The sequence below is a fragment of the Plectropomus leopardus genome, chromosome 2 (assembly GCF_026936395.1).
Source record: "Plectropomus leopardus strain MGB_pleo_1.0 chromosome 2, ASM2693639v1, whole genome shotgun sequence".
In the NCBI taxonomy this organism is placed as follows: Eukaryota; Metazoa; Chordata; class Actinopteri; order Perciformes; family Serranidae; genus Plectropomus; species Plectropomus leopardus.
The window spans coordinates 29126570-29144635 of NC_142177.1; the positions used below are offsets into that span (position 1 = coordinate 29126570).

General features: G+C 39.4%; 1 protein-coding gene across 4 annotated transcripts; it reads right to left on the minus strand.

Moving 5' to 3' along the window:
* Positions 1–495: 495 nt before the first annotated feature.
* Positions 496–16428, minus strand: pbrm1l (polybromo 1, like). Of its 4 annotated transcripts, none has more exons than XM_042507434.2 (30): positions 16289–16428; positions 15802–15974; positions 15510–15607; positions 14284–14431; positions 14010–14159; positions 13215–13331; positions 13062–13130; positions 12870–12968; positions 12693–12778; positions 12482–12573; positions 12180–12396; positions 11863–12004; positions 11588–11673; positions 11131–11410; positions 10901–11006; positions 9628–10267; positions 8770–8990; positions 8482–8673; positions 8085–8242; positions 7739–7981; positions 7025–7170; positions 6731–6888; positions 6140–6323; positions 5826–6033; positions 4758–4956; positions 4523–4678; positions 2719–2838; positions 2262–2326; positions 1291–1504; positions 496–915 (listed from the first exon to the last, which is right to left on the minus strand). In XM_042507434.2, exons 2-30 carry the CDS (start codon positions 15940–15942, stop codon positions 752–754), a joined length of 4899 nt encoding a protein of 1632 aa, XP_042363368.1. In that variant the 5' UTR covers positions 15943–15974; positions 16289–16428; the 3' UTR covers positions 496–751. The 4 variants fall into 4 exon arrangements, with proteins under 4 accessions (XP_042363368.1, XP_042363362.1, XP_042363385.1 ...); XM_042507428.2 differs by having other exon boundaries at positions 2686–2838; XM_042507451.2 differs by lacking the exon at positions 2719–2838 and having other exon boundaries at positions 4607–4678.
* Between the last annotated feature and the right edge of the window lie 1638 nt (positions 16429–18066).

An 18066-nucleotide genomic window follows, 5' to 3' on the forward strand; every position in this document is an offset into this window, starting at 1 on the left:
AATTTTCAAAAATCAGACTGCTTGCTGCAGGATTAACTTTAGATTTTTAAAAATGTCTCATTTGATGTTAAAAAGTTTAAAAAGTGAAGACAAAATGAAGTTGAAAAAAAAGCCTTGGTTTTTCACTCTTATACTTGCTGGTTAGTTTGTTGGTTGGTTTTTTTTAAATGAGAGTAGAATAAAGTGATTTTGATAAATATCACTATTTCAAGCTTAGATTTGGTTATGTTTTATCGGAGGGAAGCATTCCTCCCACGTGTTCAAGGGCTGTTGAAAATTTTGAAATCCAACACTAATTTGTTTTTAAAGAAAACATCGCCTTCAAAGCCAAAATAAAAACATAAGTACCTCTCCAGAGATTAAAAAAATATTTGGCTTGCCTCCTCCTTGTTGCACCACTCCCTCCCCTCTCATAAATAACAAACAGTCTTTAAATGCATCTAGGCAAGCGCACTTGTTGGAAACTTACAAAAATTTAAAAACAAACATAGTATATACAGGGTATTCTTAATTTTATTTTGGTTGCATCAATAAGCCAAAAACACACACTGATTTTGCAGCACAAATAATCCTGTCGTGTAAAAAAATGAAAATGCACACACAAACATCTATCAGGTTCATTATCTTAGCTAATAAATATAAAATGGATTCACTATAAAATATTGCTTCTAAGGTGTATTATCCTTCCTAAACTCCAAAGCTTGAGGATAAGAGCAGTGGGTGAGCTGGTTACAGTGGTTAGTCCAACAGGTTACAGGTTGTATCCCTGACAGATGTTCAGAGTGTCTCTCAGCATCAGGTCACGCAGGCGCCACAGTGCGTCCGCCATGGTGGTGTGGGCTCCTTTGCTCTTTAGCCAGTGAGCTGGCAGGCGGCTCTCCTGCTCTTTGGACAGGTGAGCATCACGCCTCTGAGCTGTGAATGGAAACACAGGGTTGTAGATTAAAGTACCCTTTTATGGGGCAAATAGTTCATTTATGTTAGCATAATGGCGTTTCTCCCTATTTAATACAAAAAAACGAGACACTTGAAATTTTTATGTGTGAAAAGAAATTAATGCAAAAAAGATGTGGGCTATTTTTATATTTAAGAAAACCCCCTTATAACATGTACTTATTCTTGATTTTTATGTGAACACTAATCACACTAATAAAAGACACTCAAATCTAAGACCATGTCGGGGAATCTGTGCTATAATATGAGGTTTCAGTACTGTCAATATTGCGTATAGGAGATCGCTTGTACCCACACGCACAGAACCCAAATGAAAAGATGATTTAAGAACACCACCTTTGAGCGTTTGGTCCCACTTGCTGACGGTGTTGGACTCTGAATTCAAGCCCTCGATGTACTTCAGGTAGGCCTCTGAGTGGAGCACCCTCTGAGTCTTTGGTGGTGGAGCCACAAACATGGGAGTGGTGGGCTGCAGGTGTGAGGGCTGGCCTAACTGACCCTGTCCCGGATATGGTGGAGGAGCATGTGGTCCTGGGCTGAACATCCCGGGCTAAAATCGAACAACGACAATATACTTTCAGACACATGGAGTGCATATGTGGAATCCTGAATCCGAAAAATAATAATATGGACAAAATTTCAAAACTTTATGACTTCTCAAGGACCCTTTATATCTATATACCTCTATCTATCTATCTATCTATCTATCTATCTATCTATCTATCTATCTATCTATCTATCTCTATATATATATATATATATATATATATATATATATATATATATAAATAAAACATTTCAGATATTAACTATATTTAATCAGAATTTCAGCTAGCTGGCACACAGAGAGATAGATAGGAAGCAAAAACAAAAAGGAAGATAATTGTGTGATGGAATAAAAAAGCATCACACATAATGGTATTTAAGAGCTTCGGCACATTGACAGCAAAAGAATAATTTGCCGTTATGCTACATTACTTGGAAGGTTAGCCACAGAAAATTACTCTAACACTTTCATGGCACATAACAAAATGCCATGACTTCTCCAAAACTTTAATGGTTTTTACTAATTCCATGACTTTTCCAGGTCTGGAAAATGTGATTGTGAAATTCTATGACTTTTCCAAGTTTTCCATGACCACGGGGACCCTGTTATGCTTTATATAATAAATATGCAAAGATTTTCTTTTCAAGTGTACACCCTTTAACTCCATCTTTTAACATCCATCAGTGAAGCCACAGAGGCTGCATTCACATAAAAGTTGAAAGTATGTAAACACAGTGGTATTGTGTCGACTGGGGCTCACCTGCTGCATAAAGTTTCCTTGCCCAGGACTTCCTGCCATGCCATTCATACCAGGGCCCATCATACCTGTTACATGACAACATTTAGTTTATAAAGAGGCGTAAACTCATGCTGGTTTGCTTTATGTTAAAACCTACAACAATGTTCTACAATGACTTGTGAAAAAAATGTTAGTTTTTGAATATCAGTTGAATGTTAGTGGCTTGGTTTGTTTTTACATGCGCTATATCTATAAATGTGTATGTGGTTTTTGTATTAGGTGTGGCATGTGAGTACACATTAGGAGAGGTTGTTGGAGACCAGAGAGCTTAGACTGCTCAGTGAGTAGATGAGGCAGTGCAGCCTGTGGACCAGGTAAACCCCTCCAGCAGGAGAGACACGACTGGATGTGACTGAGCAGGTGTGGCTAGGACAGTGGCCCTTACCCTGATGAGGCATGCCAGGGTACCCGGGCATACCTTGCTGGAGATGGTGAAGAGGCATCCCTGCAGGGTGAGGTGGCATTGGGGCCACACTCAACAAGCCCTCATGGGGGCCCTGCATGGGCATATAAGGTGGGCCGTAAGCTCCCATCATGCCTTGGGGAAAGAGGGCAAGGAGAGGACAACAACATATCCATGCATAAGTGACATGCAACTGACTCTATGATAACATGCACTACTACTGCACACAGTGGCCCCTTTCACACATGCACCTTATGATACAAATAATTTGGCAATTTTATAGGTTTGCTCAGGATTAGTTGATTTTTAAGTTGACCGGGATCAGTTATTTTGAGCACGCGCCCTAACTGATCCTTTGTTCACGTCCGCTGTCACAATTACGTCTTATTGTAATGCTGCACCTACAATAAGTTGAAACAGGGTTTTTTATGTTCAATTGGAATTGAAATTTTTGTTGTTTATTGTTAGTGAACTAGTTCTACAATAATGCTGCAAAAAGCAGAATGTTAACCTATTTTAATTTGTTGTGACTGGGAATGATAAAGTTGAACTATAGTAAAGCACTACTTGGGAGTGAAATTGTGAGTAAATTACTCATTTGTAGTGTTCTGTATTTTTATTACAATGGTGGATTTGTGGATTTGAGAGCAATTTTTGGGGACACATTTTTGTTTTTTCTTACTTCATTATTTTGTTGAAAAAACAAATGCTGCACTAAGTGGAATTGTGATAGAAGCCAAATTTCTTTTGTTTACTTAGTTAATTTGTAAAAAAAAAAACCACACACACCTTAAAAAAGTGTTTGGATGCACATTTTTTTCTTGTATAGCATTGCAGAGCTATTAAATTGTAAAGCATATACACTGGATTCATTTTAATAACTTTAAAGTACTTCAAGTGTGCATTGTGCAGCTGTATTATTCAGGTAAATACAAGAATCAGATCAAGACTTGGTATCCGCAGATACTCGTTATTAAATGACCCAGATCGGTATCAGGGCAAAACAACTTGATTGGGACATCCCCTAGTTTCAAGAAATACAATCAACCCAGAGCATTTTTTTCCCTAAGTGTGGAATTATGATGGGTTTAACCAGATCGTTCTTCAGTGCTGGCAGCCTGGCACAGTGTGCAAGACTGACAAATGTGTAACCACAACTCCAGTGGGAACAGGAGCAGTAATACCCCTGTGTAAATCTTGCAAGATGTTACAATTTTCTTACTTAATTATGTTTTTTTTATGCATTTCTGATAGGAATTAAATCAATCATATGAGTAGACCCTGAAACTTCAGTACGGCCATCTTTTGTTGCACACATCTTCTTAACTCTCTTTGGTTGTCCAGCTGTGCCGAAAACCCCCACTTTCATATCCTGGACTGTCATGAAGACTGGAAACCGACTTGTGCAGTATTAGGGATCAATGTGTGGATGACCAATGCCACTGTCCTACCCAAATAACCAACTCTGATGACCTTAAAGGTTCAGTGTGTGAAAGGGGCAGACAATACAAATGGATCAAAGAATGTTAGCAGGCAAAACAAGCATGAAAGTTAAATGAAATTTAAAAAAAAAAGTTATTCATGGTTAAAAATCATGCAGTCAATGTCATGCACTTTCAGATATGGAGCTGGTGATAAAACATAAAATAATTAAAAATGCAGCAAAAGAAGAAAATTGTTCTTGCTTCAGGAATGTAGTTTTGAAATAAATAAGTTTCAAATTGTTAGAAAATTAAGAATATTAAGGTCTTTAACAGTCCAGCCTCAATTCCCCGCTGCCTTGTTTCCAAACACTCGTGCTGTCTCTGAGAGGGGTTACCTGTCACAGGTGTCATGGTCTGGTTTATCATTCCCATAGTGCTAGGCGAAGGCACCATCCCCATCAGTGCCCCTACAGGGGTACCTGCTCTAGGGGACCCTTGCTTCTGGACCGGTCTCTCACGCTCTTGTTGATCCACTATTTTGGCTGCACGTTCTGAAACAAATAAAGAATTCCTGTTTTGACATCAGTTCACACGAAAGTACCTTCACACCCACAAATTCTTTCTTCTCACCTTCATACTCTGCCTTCTTGGTTGCCTCGAGGTTCCTCCACTCGGTGCCAACGAGTCGACTCAACTCCCCGAAGGAGAAATCTGGGTGTCGAGCTTTGATGACTGCTCGCATTTCACTGCTGAACAATATATAGCCGCTCATGTTGATCTTCCTTTTGGCCCCTTCCTTCTTAGATAAGCCCTTCACCTTAGGAGTCGACTTTATGAAAAAAAAAAACAAAAAACAAAAACAGGTCATATTATTTTTTAAGTTCCCAAGAAATAAAAAAAAAGATGTTTACTGGTTGTTGTTTTTTTGTTCATTTAACACATATGTGTTGCGCTGATCGTCACTTGTACGCCAGAATCTAGCCCAAAATGACCAAAAAAACATTTTTTGGGGATGTTTTCCTTCCTTTCTTTGATAAGACAGCTACAGCAGGACAGGATAGACAGAGGGGATGACATAAAGCAAAGGGCTGTGGGGTGGAATTGAACCCACAAATGCTGCAACAAGGACATAACCTTTGTGCATGAGGTGCCCACTTCAGCACGTGGGCTGGGCACGCCGTTTTGTAGGCTTATGGGTCAGCATGGGGGCAGTTATGGGTCGTGGTTGTGCAAACTCCCACAATCTTTTCGCCTTTCATCTCTAACCTTGGCTAAAGGTTCTATTTATGAGATTTTAAACATTAATGTAGCAGCAAACAACCATTTGCTATCCTGCTGCTAGCTAATCATCATCACTCCACTGCGCACTTCTGGGCTGAGTGCATACAGGGGAGTGGTGCCACTCATGAGGTAGTTACTGCCTTCATGTCAGGACAGCGTCATCCTAAAAGCACAAGGCCTACCCTCTGGTTCCCCCTGGTTTCAGCCAGCCACCTTACATCCGACTGACTACTGTAAACGGCAATCGATATCTGCAGTCCCTTCCTAGCTTCCTTTTTATACAGGAAACACGTAAATATGCAGAATCAGATAGCAATCTGCTCGCCGTTTCATGGTAGTTGGAGTTTGGAGTTTGAAGCCTTTGGACATAAGATCTTCTTGGGTTAAGGTTTTTTTTAGGGATGTAGGTATTCGTACCTGTGAAGGAATGTATGGCATGTTGTCCATATCGCTTGCAAGAGGGGTATGCGTCTGAGGCATAGAAGGCGTCTGTGGAGCCTCCTCGTCGTCGTCCATATCTTCCATATCATCATCGGCATCCTCCATATCAGCCAGTTTAACCTCAAGCTCAGCGATCTTCTTGTCCAAAACGGGTGATGCTTCTTTCTGTGGCACCATCAACTTCCTATGTGAGATTACCAGCACAGGACAAAAAAAAGGACAAAAACTCAGCCTGGGCAAAGAACTGTACAGCCCTGAATCATTAACAGTGCTCTACTTGACAAACCAACCTGAAATAGAAGATCTCTTCCTCCACCACTTTGGAAGAGTACGAGAAGCGTTTCAGACCCTTGAACTTTTTCATCTGCTTCTCCGTGTCGATGTAGCGGCTCTCACACAGCAGGACATCCTCCTCTGAAAACTCAGTTGGTCTGCATGACAGGTAGTCCTTAAAGGAGGACACCATGCATTTGCCTGGGGAGTGGGCAGGGGGGATAAAACATATATTTTTTTAAGGTTATTGATGAGTTACTTGAGTCGGAATTTGCACAAGCAGTAAGGGCACAAAGCCTCATGTGTAACAATAAAAAAACAGGTGAATTGTCATTTTTAAATTTTAAAAAAGGCAGCTGGAAGGAATAGACAAATTCCCTGACCGCTTTGTGTGTTTCATCATGCTGCAGCGCACCGTTGCTACGGTGGAAAATCACTGTGTCTTCTGAAAGTCACAGCAGCAAATGTTGTCCTTTTTCTAATTTTTTTTCATAAAATGTAGACATTTCTGTCTGCCAAATAACAATAGAGTTTTGCACTGTTAAAAAAAGTCACTCATACTTGCTAGTACTTCTTTAAGTGCACAAGACAAGCTCTCAAAGCAGTACCTATGACACAGGTAATGGGCAAGGTCTCCTCCAGATGGCTCAGGAACACTTCTCTCTTGTAGAACATCTTTGTGGGTTCATGTTCTGTTTCTTCAGGATGAATGAAAATGGGCCCAAAGAATAAAGTAGTTCCATTCTGCACCCACAGCTTCTCCATCCTGCAGCCCAGTCAAAAAAGCATACAGTTATCGAATCCATAAGAACTACACGATACCAATATCGCATCAGACCCTGCTGCAATTAGAAGACCTCTTACACTGAAGAGGCAAACTTATTTATTTTACTTTCACTCACCTTGCAACTCGGGGCTTTGACAGACCATGTGACTGGATGTAAACACAGTCTCCCACTTTAAACCACATGTTGTTGTAGCGTAACTGTTCATAGTGCTGACAGCCGGGCTCAGCTCCACTCATCTCCATAGGGACATCCTCTCTCTCCTAAATGAATAAACATGGACACACGGAGGACTTAGGTGATGTTTATATTGTGACAAACAAACTTTCATACTTGACATTAACTATTCCTCTGCTGCCGTGCTTCTTGTCAAGACATGCCTCCTACCAAGCCGTGAGATAATGAATCCCCTGTAGTGTGTTCTTGCTCGGCGACGTTATACTGTTGATTTTATTTTTGTTTAGTTCTGAAATCCAGCCTTTTCCTTTACACTGAAGTTGACTGAAGGACTGGTGTTCTCATTCTGGAGGTCTTTTGGGACCAGGCCAAAGGTCAATCAATACTGAAGTCTGGCATCAACCCATTATTTCAACCTATAATTTGTCTTTGTTGTGTCCTTCTTCAATGATCCAGTTTCCATAAAAGTGCAATTAGTAAGGCGCACTCAGGATCAAAAGTAGCTCATACTAACTATAAGGACTTATGTAGTGCATATTCCTCTGGCCAAGGACATAAAGCAATCTAACTTTAGGTCAGAAAAAATTGAATCAGAACTATATAACAAATAAAGTACTGCCAAGTCTTAACCAATGAAATACTATGTTGCCTCACCTTTTCAACAAAACTGCCACTGCCAGCGTATGAAATTGTCAGTTTGTCCTGGTCAGGCTTGGCAAACATGGAAGCAACACGGACGACGGGCAGAGGCACCTCCCGAGGGACCAGCTTCACAGAGCTCGCCGGCACAGCCCATATCTTGATCTTCTTGAACGACTTGTTCCTGGCAGCGTAGCGGGATTCGCAGATGTACACATCCTCAGGTCTGAAGCCTTCAGGCTGCATTTTGAAATAATCCTACAGATGTGAGAGAAAAAAAAGCATGAACAGGTGAACAGATCCTTGTGTGGGAACAAAAACTATTGTCGTTTCGCAGTTAAGTTTCTGCAGAGGGTCTCACCTTTACAAACAGGACCACGCATTTGCCCAGAACTTTGCTAATAGAGGCTTTGTTGTAGTAGTCACTCTTGAAGACCTCCTTTTCCAGAAACTTGCGTGTTGCCAGGTGGAAAGTTTCACTTGGCCTGTAGAACCAGCAGCCGTAGAGCCACTTCTCACCTTCACACACAAGCAATTAGCGAATAATCAATACAAGAAATCTGCAAAAATCTTTAATAGCGAGCAACTTCGGTTGTTTAAAGTTGTTTTTATAATAATTCTGCCTGTAAATTTTGACTGGGGTGTGTCACAAAAAGTACAACATTTGCCATTTATGATGGTATGGTGCCTTGGCACACTGGTGTAGGAGCTATCGCCAATTGATAATTTTTAAGTTTCCAAAAAATAATGTGTATTACCTGCTTCATCCTCCCACAGACGTTCAATACAGACGATGTGTGGCTTCAGGTTCGGCTCTGACGGCTCCACATACACAAAGTCGCCCACGTGGTATGTGCTGTTTTCAAAACTGCAGTCTTGACTGTACCTGCGCTCCTTCTCAGACTCTGACTGCCACGCCTCTCCCGGTAGGTCTTCGGCTTTCTCACCCTCTTTAGGTGACAAAAATGAAAGAATTTTAAATTAATACCTCAAAGTCTCAAAATATCCCTCAAACGTGTTTATGATATGAGCTTACACACACACACCTTTGTTTTGCTCCCCCTCTTCCTCCAGCTTCAGCTTGTCCTCCTCAATCTCTTTGGGAATTTTCTCCCTCTTTTCCTGCTCCACGTCGCTGTGCAGGTGTTTGGACGTGTAGTTGAGAGCAGATGACAACAGGATCTCTCCATTCTTGCATAGCTCATCCCTGATCTTTATGAAAAACTGTTGTAGTTCCACTGAATCCTCAAATATCTCTGAGTCGGTCCTGCAAAGGCAAAGAAGACACCACATGTTATAGACACTTTTGAACAGTGTGGCTGTTCAACAGAGAATTACAGTATCCAAATGATGTTTGTAAACAGTAAAAACAAAGATAAGGTTAAAACAATCTGATGGGCTCTTAAGCATATTACCCTGAACAATATATACAAGTGGGACTGTAAGTAGTACACATTAGCACATTAGCAAACCTTTGTAATATGGACTGTAAGAGTCCTGTAGGACTGCAAAACCATAACAACTATAAAGGTCTATTTCACTTCAAATGCAAAGGTTAGCAAAATATTGTGAACGATTTTTTTCCCTTACAAAAAACATGAGAATAGAAGAGAGCATATTTCCTCATTTGATGTTCACAAACACTTTTCATTTACTTGTGGCTTCAGGATCAACTTTTTTTAATGTTGTGTATTCAAATATTGATAAACATTTCAATGGTATGCATTCCATTTTTAAAAAAATGTTTGTGGCCCAATCATGTGAAAACCCTTTTTCTGTTTGCTGTTTCAATGCAAGATAAATTATCTCACTGTTTTTTGTCCTTAGACTGAACATAGAAAACCACAACTGATATTTCCTCAGGCCGCCATGTGTCAGCCTTTTAAAGACAATTTGATATATACCTGTGTAGCCTCCTTGCCTTCTCCAACACTTCGAACATGTGTTCCTGGAAGACGTCCAGCCTCCTGTAGCGGCCACGGTCCACGTTCATCCTGATGACGTCAAAGTTAAGCGGCGGTTTTTCAGGGGCGGCTGGATCCACAGCGGGGATCTCTGCCAGCGAGTCACTGTAGCACCGGCCCTCTTCATCCTGGTGGCCCAGCACAGACACAAACAGGTTCCTGATGAGCTCTCGCACCAGCGGTCCCACAGCAGGAGGCCCGGAGTCCTCGCCTCCCTCCTGCTGCTTGCGTGTCTCCAGCAGCACCCGGTGCAACACCAAAGCATCCCGGTAGATCAGAGACTCAGGCTCATTGTAAATGCAGGCATTGTTGAACATGAGAGCAAAGTCCTCCACCAGGGCTTCGACGTCTTGGTATCGACCGGCCGCCATATGGCTTCGCAGGCGCTCCATATCCACAGGTCTCTTGATAGTAGCGTAGTAGTCAGGCAACTCGGCACGAGATGGCAGGCGAAGGAAGATTGTGCTCAGGCGCCGACCTCTGCGGTCAGTGAAGTTTCGCACAGCGTCATAGAGCTCGTTTAACCTCTGCTGGAGAGGGGTGAGGTATTTGGACTTCTTTGGAGAAACTCCACTTTTTCCTAGAGAAAGAAATTACATCCATTGATAATTAAAAAGATAAGAAACAATTTTAAAGCATGTTAACATTCAATGGAGTGCAGACCTCTGCAAAGACCGATTTTTCGCTGAGTTAGTTGTTTGGGATGATGCTGGTCTAGAGGAAAGATCGCATGGCTCCGAAACAAAGGATTTCTCCCTTTAAAACGATGGAGTAGAAGCGCTGCTGGGTCTTTGTGTAATTACATGTTTAGATACTTCAGGCATAATGTGTGTATTCCATCCAGGGTTCACACATTTTTACCAATTAATTTTGAAAACTTTTCCATGATATTTTATCTTATTCCCATGATTTTTTTTTAAGTAGCTAAAAATAGGTAGGTCGATATAACAACATAGCCATACGTTATTCAACACCCACTTCCCAGGTATTTGTGAATAAGCACACTGCTAGCTCGAGTGAAAACTTCACTCACACATTAGACAACTAGCTGCATATACCAACGGACCAGACCAGCACATACAGGTACTTCACAAAATGTCAAGCCCACGACCCCTTTATGGGGAAAAAATAGAAAACTGAAGGTCCTGTAGGTGGTGGGCTAAAACATGCAATAGGCTCAAACCAGCAAAAACACTGACATGCACAAACTCACTTAGTTTTAGTTTGGGGGATCCCACATCTTCTTCTTCAGGCAGCGGTCCCAACTCCTTACGCTTGTCCTTCAGTATCTTCTCCAGAATGTCAGCATCATTATACACCTGCATTAACCCCCAAAAATTGGTAGTATCAGACAAATGTAGCTCATGCCAAAATTATTTTTTTGCATTGGTTATTACTACACTGTATATTTTATGCGTATTTTACACTGTCTGCACGGTCTACCTGAGATCCTTCTTCATTGTAATGTCGGGCATTTCGGAACATCAACTTCATGTCCTCCATCAGAGCTTCCTCTGTTGCGTAGCGCTCGTTGCGGATGTTGTGTTCAATGGTCTTCAGGTCCATTGGCTCAAGGATGACTTTGTAGTAGTCAGGGTAGTCTTTCTTGGATGGTTTGACCATGAACAGATCACAAAGACGGCGATTGGTGCCTGCCTCCCTGGCCTCAGTCACTGCAGCGTATAAGGCTTTCATGCGGTTCTTTTTGACGTTTTTCTTGTGGCTTAAAAAAAAGAATCAAAATAGACTATGAATGAGATTAAACTGCAACACAGACACAATGCAAGGCTTCAAGAGTGATGCATTTAGTTTTGTTGGCAGCTAGCAAGCTATTGAATCTTCACATATGAGATAGCTACAACACAAGAGTAAAATCTATTAAAAAAACTTCTAAAAATACCTTTTCCGCTTGATGCTCCCTGCATCAGATGACAAAATGCTGTCTCCATCTTCATCGTCTCTCCTCAGAAGTTCCCTTTTTTTCAACTAAAACAACACACGCCTTAACATACAGGTTGTTACCTTGGTGGACAATGACATTAAGTGAGCTGTTTCTGTAAGATGCTTCATTGTCTGTTTCAAATTACAGTCAATTTCTTTCATGCTTGGTCTAACTAAAATAAAAACATCTTCCAGCATATCTTAACATTAAAAAAAATCAGCAGATGCCCTTACCTGCAAGATCTGCTGGAGCCTAAAGGCCCGTTTGTAAATGCTTGAGTTAGGCATGTTGTAGCGCTTTGCATTCTCAAACATTAGAGTGAGGTCAGCCTCTATCTGCTCCACAGATTCATACTCGCAGTTCTTCATCTTTGCCCTTAAAAATACAGGTTCCATGGATTTGATTTTTTGCTTTGAAACTTTGTTAAAAAGTGAATCGACCACATAAGTAAGAATTTCAAAACATAACCCTAATCATTAACTTCTAAAGAATTGTTCATTCTGCATATCTGCACCACATCAGCTGAATCTACTGAATGATCATTCCTTACCTGATCTGCTGCAGAGAAATGGGCTGTTTAATCTGCTGATAGTAGTCAGGATATTCTCTGCGAGACGGCAGCTGCTGGAAAGGTTCAGAGAAGACCTGGCCCTGGTTGTTTCTAGCGCCTCTCACTGCCTCATACAGCTGGAAGATCGGGTTGCTCATCTCCATACTAGAACTCTGACTCTCGGCCTCAGACTCTCCCTCGTCGTAGCACACAGAGCCTGCAAACATTTACATGGTGACCCATTATTTTTTCAACACAAACAAAAGGTGAATTTCTCCACTGCCTAAAGCGCTGATACTCACCAGAGAGCACGGGGTCGTCCTCACTCTCCGAGCCATATTGAAGAGCAACACTGACCCCAGAAAGTCGATCCCCCTGGCCAGATCTGCGATTCCTGAATGGTAAAGACACGCACCATTTATAAATTAAGTTTCTTGTCATAGAATAATTTCCTGAATTGTTTTTGAAACAAAAATAATACATTAAAAACCTATGCCGTTTTTTAAAAAATACCTGATTCGAAGACTAGATTTAGTGGGTTCGGCGTGCTCAAGTTCAGTCTTCCGCTGGATGAAGACTTTCTTTATGGTGTTAGCATCCTAAACAATAAAAAAGAGAAAAACTATTAATATTTGGTATGTTACAGATGATAAAAAAAATGAAAAAAAAAAATCAAGAAAAACAGTTTACCTTAAAAACCTGAGATCCTGGTTCATTGTACGTTTTGGCATTTTTGGCCATCAGATCAACATCCTTGGCCATCGCATTGACACTTTTATAGTATCCAATCTATGCAAATAATATCAATTAGTGCTGGCTACAACAAAACACCATAAAGTTATGAAATCATGAATGATGCAGAACAGCGAAATAAGTCACTACCTGTATCCTCTGAGCGATCGTTCTCAGATCTATTGGCTCCTTAATAATGGCATAGTAGTCTGGGTAATGCTGGGAAAGACAGACAGACGTGTAAATGTCAAGAATGTGTAACGATTTCAGGGGCACAAGTCCAAAGAAGCTTCAAGGACTCACCACTTTGGATGGCAATTTCTGGAACAGTTCACTGACCATACGACCTGAGGGATCAGTGTGTGACACTATGGCCTCCAAGAGTTGCTCAAACACCTCCTTCAAATTGCCAGTTGAGGTCTTCAAGATAAACATGCATGAATTAGTTCTCCTTCATTGTTAATACAAGCACAAATTTCCATTAAAAAGCATATCAATCTAGTTAAAGGTCTAGTGTGTACAAGTGATTGTTACCTAGCAGTGTGGTTGTAAAACCGAAACTTTTCCTATGTGCAAGGCGTGTAGGACACTACAGTGGCTGAAGCAAAACTTGAATGGCCCAGCCAGTGTTTGATTTGTCTATTCTGGGCTACTGTTAACTAACATAGCTGACTACAGAATATTACCAGAATTCTTAGTTTCTTAGTTAATTATAAATTACTAATAGAAACATTAAACAGCTATGATTATTATAACATTTCTGCAAAGAAGAGCTTTAATACAAAAACTAAAACATTTAAAAAGCACAAAAAAAGTTTTGTTACACTTACACATTACTCACTTTTACTTTTATTTTGTAATACGCAAAACATGGTTGTATGTATTTTTTCCTAGTCTGGCTTTTAGTTTGTTTTTGTTTTGTGTATGTGGGTTATGTGGCTTTGTTTGTTTATTTGTTGGTATGTTACTTTTTGTGATAAAAGGTAAATAAAACATTTTTTTAAAGCACTGGAAATAAACATCTTATTTCCTAAAATTATGTTAGATGCTTAAGTTCATAAGTGACATTCATACATAGGGAGAAGGAAAATAGCTTACCTCATCTTCAGTTGACATTCCTGGAGTATCCATCATGTCATCAGCATCTTCATCATCCTCATCTCCATCCCCGGGTTGCACAAACTCATTCCTTGTTTGCAAATATACCTCCCACAGCTTGCATGCAGCTTGATACTCCTCGGTGTCACTCTAAGTTGTTAAACATGAAAATAAATATGGAGTTTTGAAAACAGGGCTTAACAGAATGAATTGTCCTTTTACACTGTGTTACAGTAAAATAAATACTTAACCAGTACTTTTTTTCTCTGCCTACCTTGTAGAAGGATTTGGCATTGTTGAACATGAGCCGGAAATCTGCGGTAAGCTGCTCCACATCATTGTAATCTTCTGACTTCAGTTTATACTGAATTTTTGTCATATCAATTGGCTGGGCCACCACTTCATAATAGTCAGGCAGATTCCTGAAAAAGAACAAGGGAGATCAGGCGTCACTGTAATCTTCTAATGTCTGAGACCAACCCACCTGTCCAACTGTCAAATCTCAATATGACATGCAAAGTTTATGATGGCTGGCATCCATATAAACTGTGAGGGGGTATCGTGAACATGTCCAGATCCCAAAAAACTTCAGACACTGTGACAAATATAAGTAAAAGATAATGCAATGATTTGCAAATGCTTTTTTAAATATATTCTATTGAATACAGTACAAAAACAAGATACTTAATGTTCAAATTGCTAAACTTTGTTGTTGTTGTTTTAAATATACACATATACATAAATACACTGAGTTTGATGTCTGCAACTACGTTCAAAAGAAGTTGGGACAGCGCATGTTTACTTCTCTCTTACATCACCTTTACTTTAAGCAACATTCGGTAAGTGTTTAGGAACTACAGCCATTGATTGTTGAATTTTGAAAAAGAAATTTATTTGTCACCATTCAAAAGCAGGTCCCCAAAATCTTCAAGATTTTCAAGACTGTCTGTGTAGAAAAACAGTTCCAAATCCCTTCTGAAGACCACAAGAGATTAGTTTTTCCATACAAGAAGTATCTAGAAGCTGACATTGCAAACAAAGTCTTCCTCAAGTAATTAATAAATCCATCCACCCATTTTCATCTGCAAGCAAAAAGCTTTAGGCGTCCCTCTCCCCAGCAATGCTTTCAAGCTAGGGGACCCTGAGGCATTCCCAAACAATGCAAGCTATATAATCCCTCAAGCGAACTCTGCGTCTGCCCCGGGGCCTCCAGCCAGTAATCAATAGATGCCAGTTAGCTTCTTCATTAGTTTTTCTGTTTCATTCCACATAATTGCACATCATTATATGGACTGAAATGTTACTACTTTTTGGTCAGTGGTAGTTAATGTCTGATTGAAATTTTACATGAATAGCTGCATAAAAATGTGTTATACGAGTAGGAATTTGATGTGTTTAATACTTATTTGAATACTTCTATTTTTATGTACGTCTGACATCTCAACTTTTTGGAATTAGGGTTGTATTTTAAGCTTCACTCAGGCCTTTACGTTACAGTACCTTCTCTTTGGTACCCTTAGGAAAACTTCACAAAGTTGCCTCCCCTGGTCATCCTTGTGGTCCCTGACAGCGTTGAACAGCTCATGGCATACAGCAATCTGGAGGAGACAAGTAATCAAAATCCCACAAGTGTTTAACTTACTAACACTTACATGATATACCCAACACTGAGCTATATAAATAAAACCGACGTGACTATTGGGGAATAGAAAATGTCACGTTAGTTTAAACTCTTAAAAAACACATTTAAAGTCTGATGCAAACAAATTATACAAAAATCAACTGCATTTACCGTATCTACAGGAGGAACATTTGAGATTCTTCTTCTTTTTCTGCCACTTCCAGGTGTAGAGGAGGCATCGTCGAGGTCGCCTCCTCCACTGATGCTGCTGGAGGGTGAAGTGGCTCTTCTCCTCTTGGAGCTCGCTGACATCGCTGGCTAATAACAACAGGCTAGCCCGCTAGCTATATAAACAAACATAAAAAGATCATTTTACTGTGTATTTTGGCCCGATTATCACGCGATTGATTTGATTAAAATAAGCACATCGGCCGTTCATTTTGCTATTCACAACAAGGCTAAAATTACAAGAGAGTAAACTTAGCTCTTAGCATTTGCATCGCTTGGATATGAAACAAAGCCAACGGCTGTTAGCATGTTACCGTTGCTTGTTTGCCGCTTTTCAAACATTAAACCAGAATAAATGTTTTAAAGTCGCCACAAACAAGCAAGCTCTGATAAATAAACAAATACATTGACTTTCAAAAACAAATCTTACCCCAAAACTCAGCAAAGTTTGCTGTAATTCCCTGAGCAAAAATGTGTAACGGCTAGCTGGCTAGCTAGTGTTGTTTGAAAACTCCTGCCCGGAAGTTGAGGCTGTATTGTGTTTGTGTGGAGAGAAGGAAAGCGCCACCCGAGGCCGTACTGCCCCCCTCAGGACAGGGGAAGCACTGCACCCAATGATAATAATAATAATAATAATAATAATAATAATAATAATAATAATAATAATAATAATAATAATAATAATAATAATAATAATAATAATAATAATAATAATAATAATAATAATAATAATAACTTTTTTTTATATATAGAACTTTTCAAGCTTAAGCACAAAGTGCTTCCCAGATACAAAGGTTTAAATAATAACATAAGATGTCAAAATTAAGAATGTTACTAATGATGAAAGCACTACAGTTAACTAAATACATTTACTCAAGTACTGTTATTAAGTTCAAATTCGATGTACTTGTACTTCACATAAGTATTTTCTTTTCATGTCACTCTGTAATTTTACTCCACTACATTTCAGAGGAATATATTGTATTTTTTACTTCATTTATTTTCTACATTAATTTACTACATTTATCTGAGCACTAGCTACTTTACAGATTAATATTTTTGCATAAAAACACGAAAAGAGTTTACAAAATATGATGTTTTCTTGGAATTTAAATTAACAGTTTACACAAGTACAGATGCAATAATTACTTGATTAATCAATCACTAAATTGACGGAAATTTGATTGCCACCTTTTTTGATAGATGTTTAAGTCTTTTTCTATTTTTTGAAATAATTTTGAGATTTTTTTTTTCTTTTTGTGAAATAATTTTGAGTTTTCATTTTTGGGGGTGTTTGTTTTATTGTCTCTTTTTTTGTAATTTTTAGTGTTATGGTTGTTTTTGTTTGTTTGCTTGTTTGTTTTCAGATGTGTCCGCATTGGGTACTGTTACCTTAACACTAATACTGGTTGACCTACAAGAGGGCTCCTAAGTTTCAGACAGTGTTGTAAGTTTGCTGAGACAGAACTTGAAAGTGGTCTAAAACTATACCAGGCCAAATCAAGACCCATGCGTTTGTACAGCAACACAAGTCAAATCAAAGTGCTTTACAATTGGTGTATAAACAGTGGTGAAATGTAGCCAAGTACATTTCCTCAAGTACTGTACATAATTACAACTTTGAGGTACTTTTGATGTAAGTGATCTAATAAAAGTAATATTGTCTTTTTCTTTGGGGAAGTTAACAAGTTAAGTGTTGAGTATTTGCTTAAAACCCCTGAAAATCTTTGCTCAATTTTAAACCTATGTGAGTCTCTGCGTGCAAATGAGGTCAGAGTGAAGATGTTGTGCTTCACTGTCTGTTGATGACATTTTTATGTCTGCAAAGTGGAGCAGTTTATGGGTTTGACCATGGTCCAAAAATAATAATGAAGCAACTGTGTTACCAGCATTAGAGTGTCTGTGCAGGCAGATCACTGACTGAAACATTTCATATTATTAATACAATGCACCACTGAAGTGTTGTTTGTATGAATATACAGTTCATGAATCTCAAGTTTAAGTTGAGTTCCAGTGTTGTATAAAATGTATTTACATCTAACTAAATTTTCTACAAATACACCTGTTAAAGATGAGCACAAGTCCAAAGCCATACATTCACTTTCTAAATCCTTTTAATGTAATGTTCAAAGAAAGTTTTAAGGATGTTTATCATTTCAAATAATGTTCCTTTAAGGTTAAATTCTGACTAAGATGTGACGTTTTAAC

Excerpts from the sequence above, each read along its gene's own strand:
- pbrm1l (XM_042507428.2), bottom strand. The coding sequence starts at position 15,942 with ATGTCAGCGAGCTCCAAGAGGAGAAGAGCCACTTCACCCTCCAGCAGC. Across the intron at positions 13,332-14,009 it reads GAATGTCAACTGAAGATGAG|ACCTCAACTGGCAATTTGAA; the intron begins GTAAGCTATTTT and ends TTTATCTTGAAG. Across the intron at positions 12,397-12,481 it reads GGACGACCCCGTGCTCTCTG|GCTCTGTGTGCTACGACGAG; the intron begins GTGAGTATCAGC and ends AAATGTTTGCAG.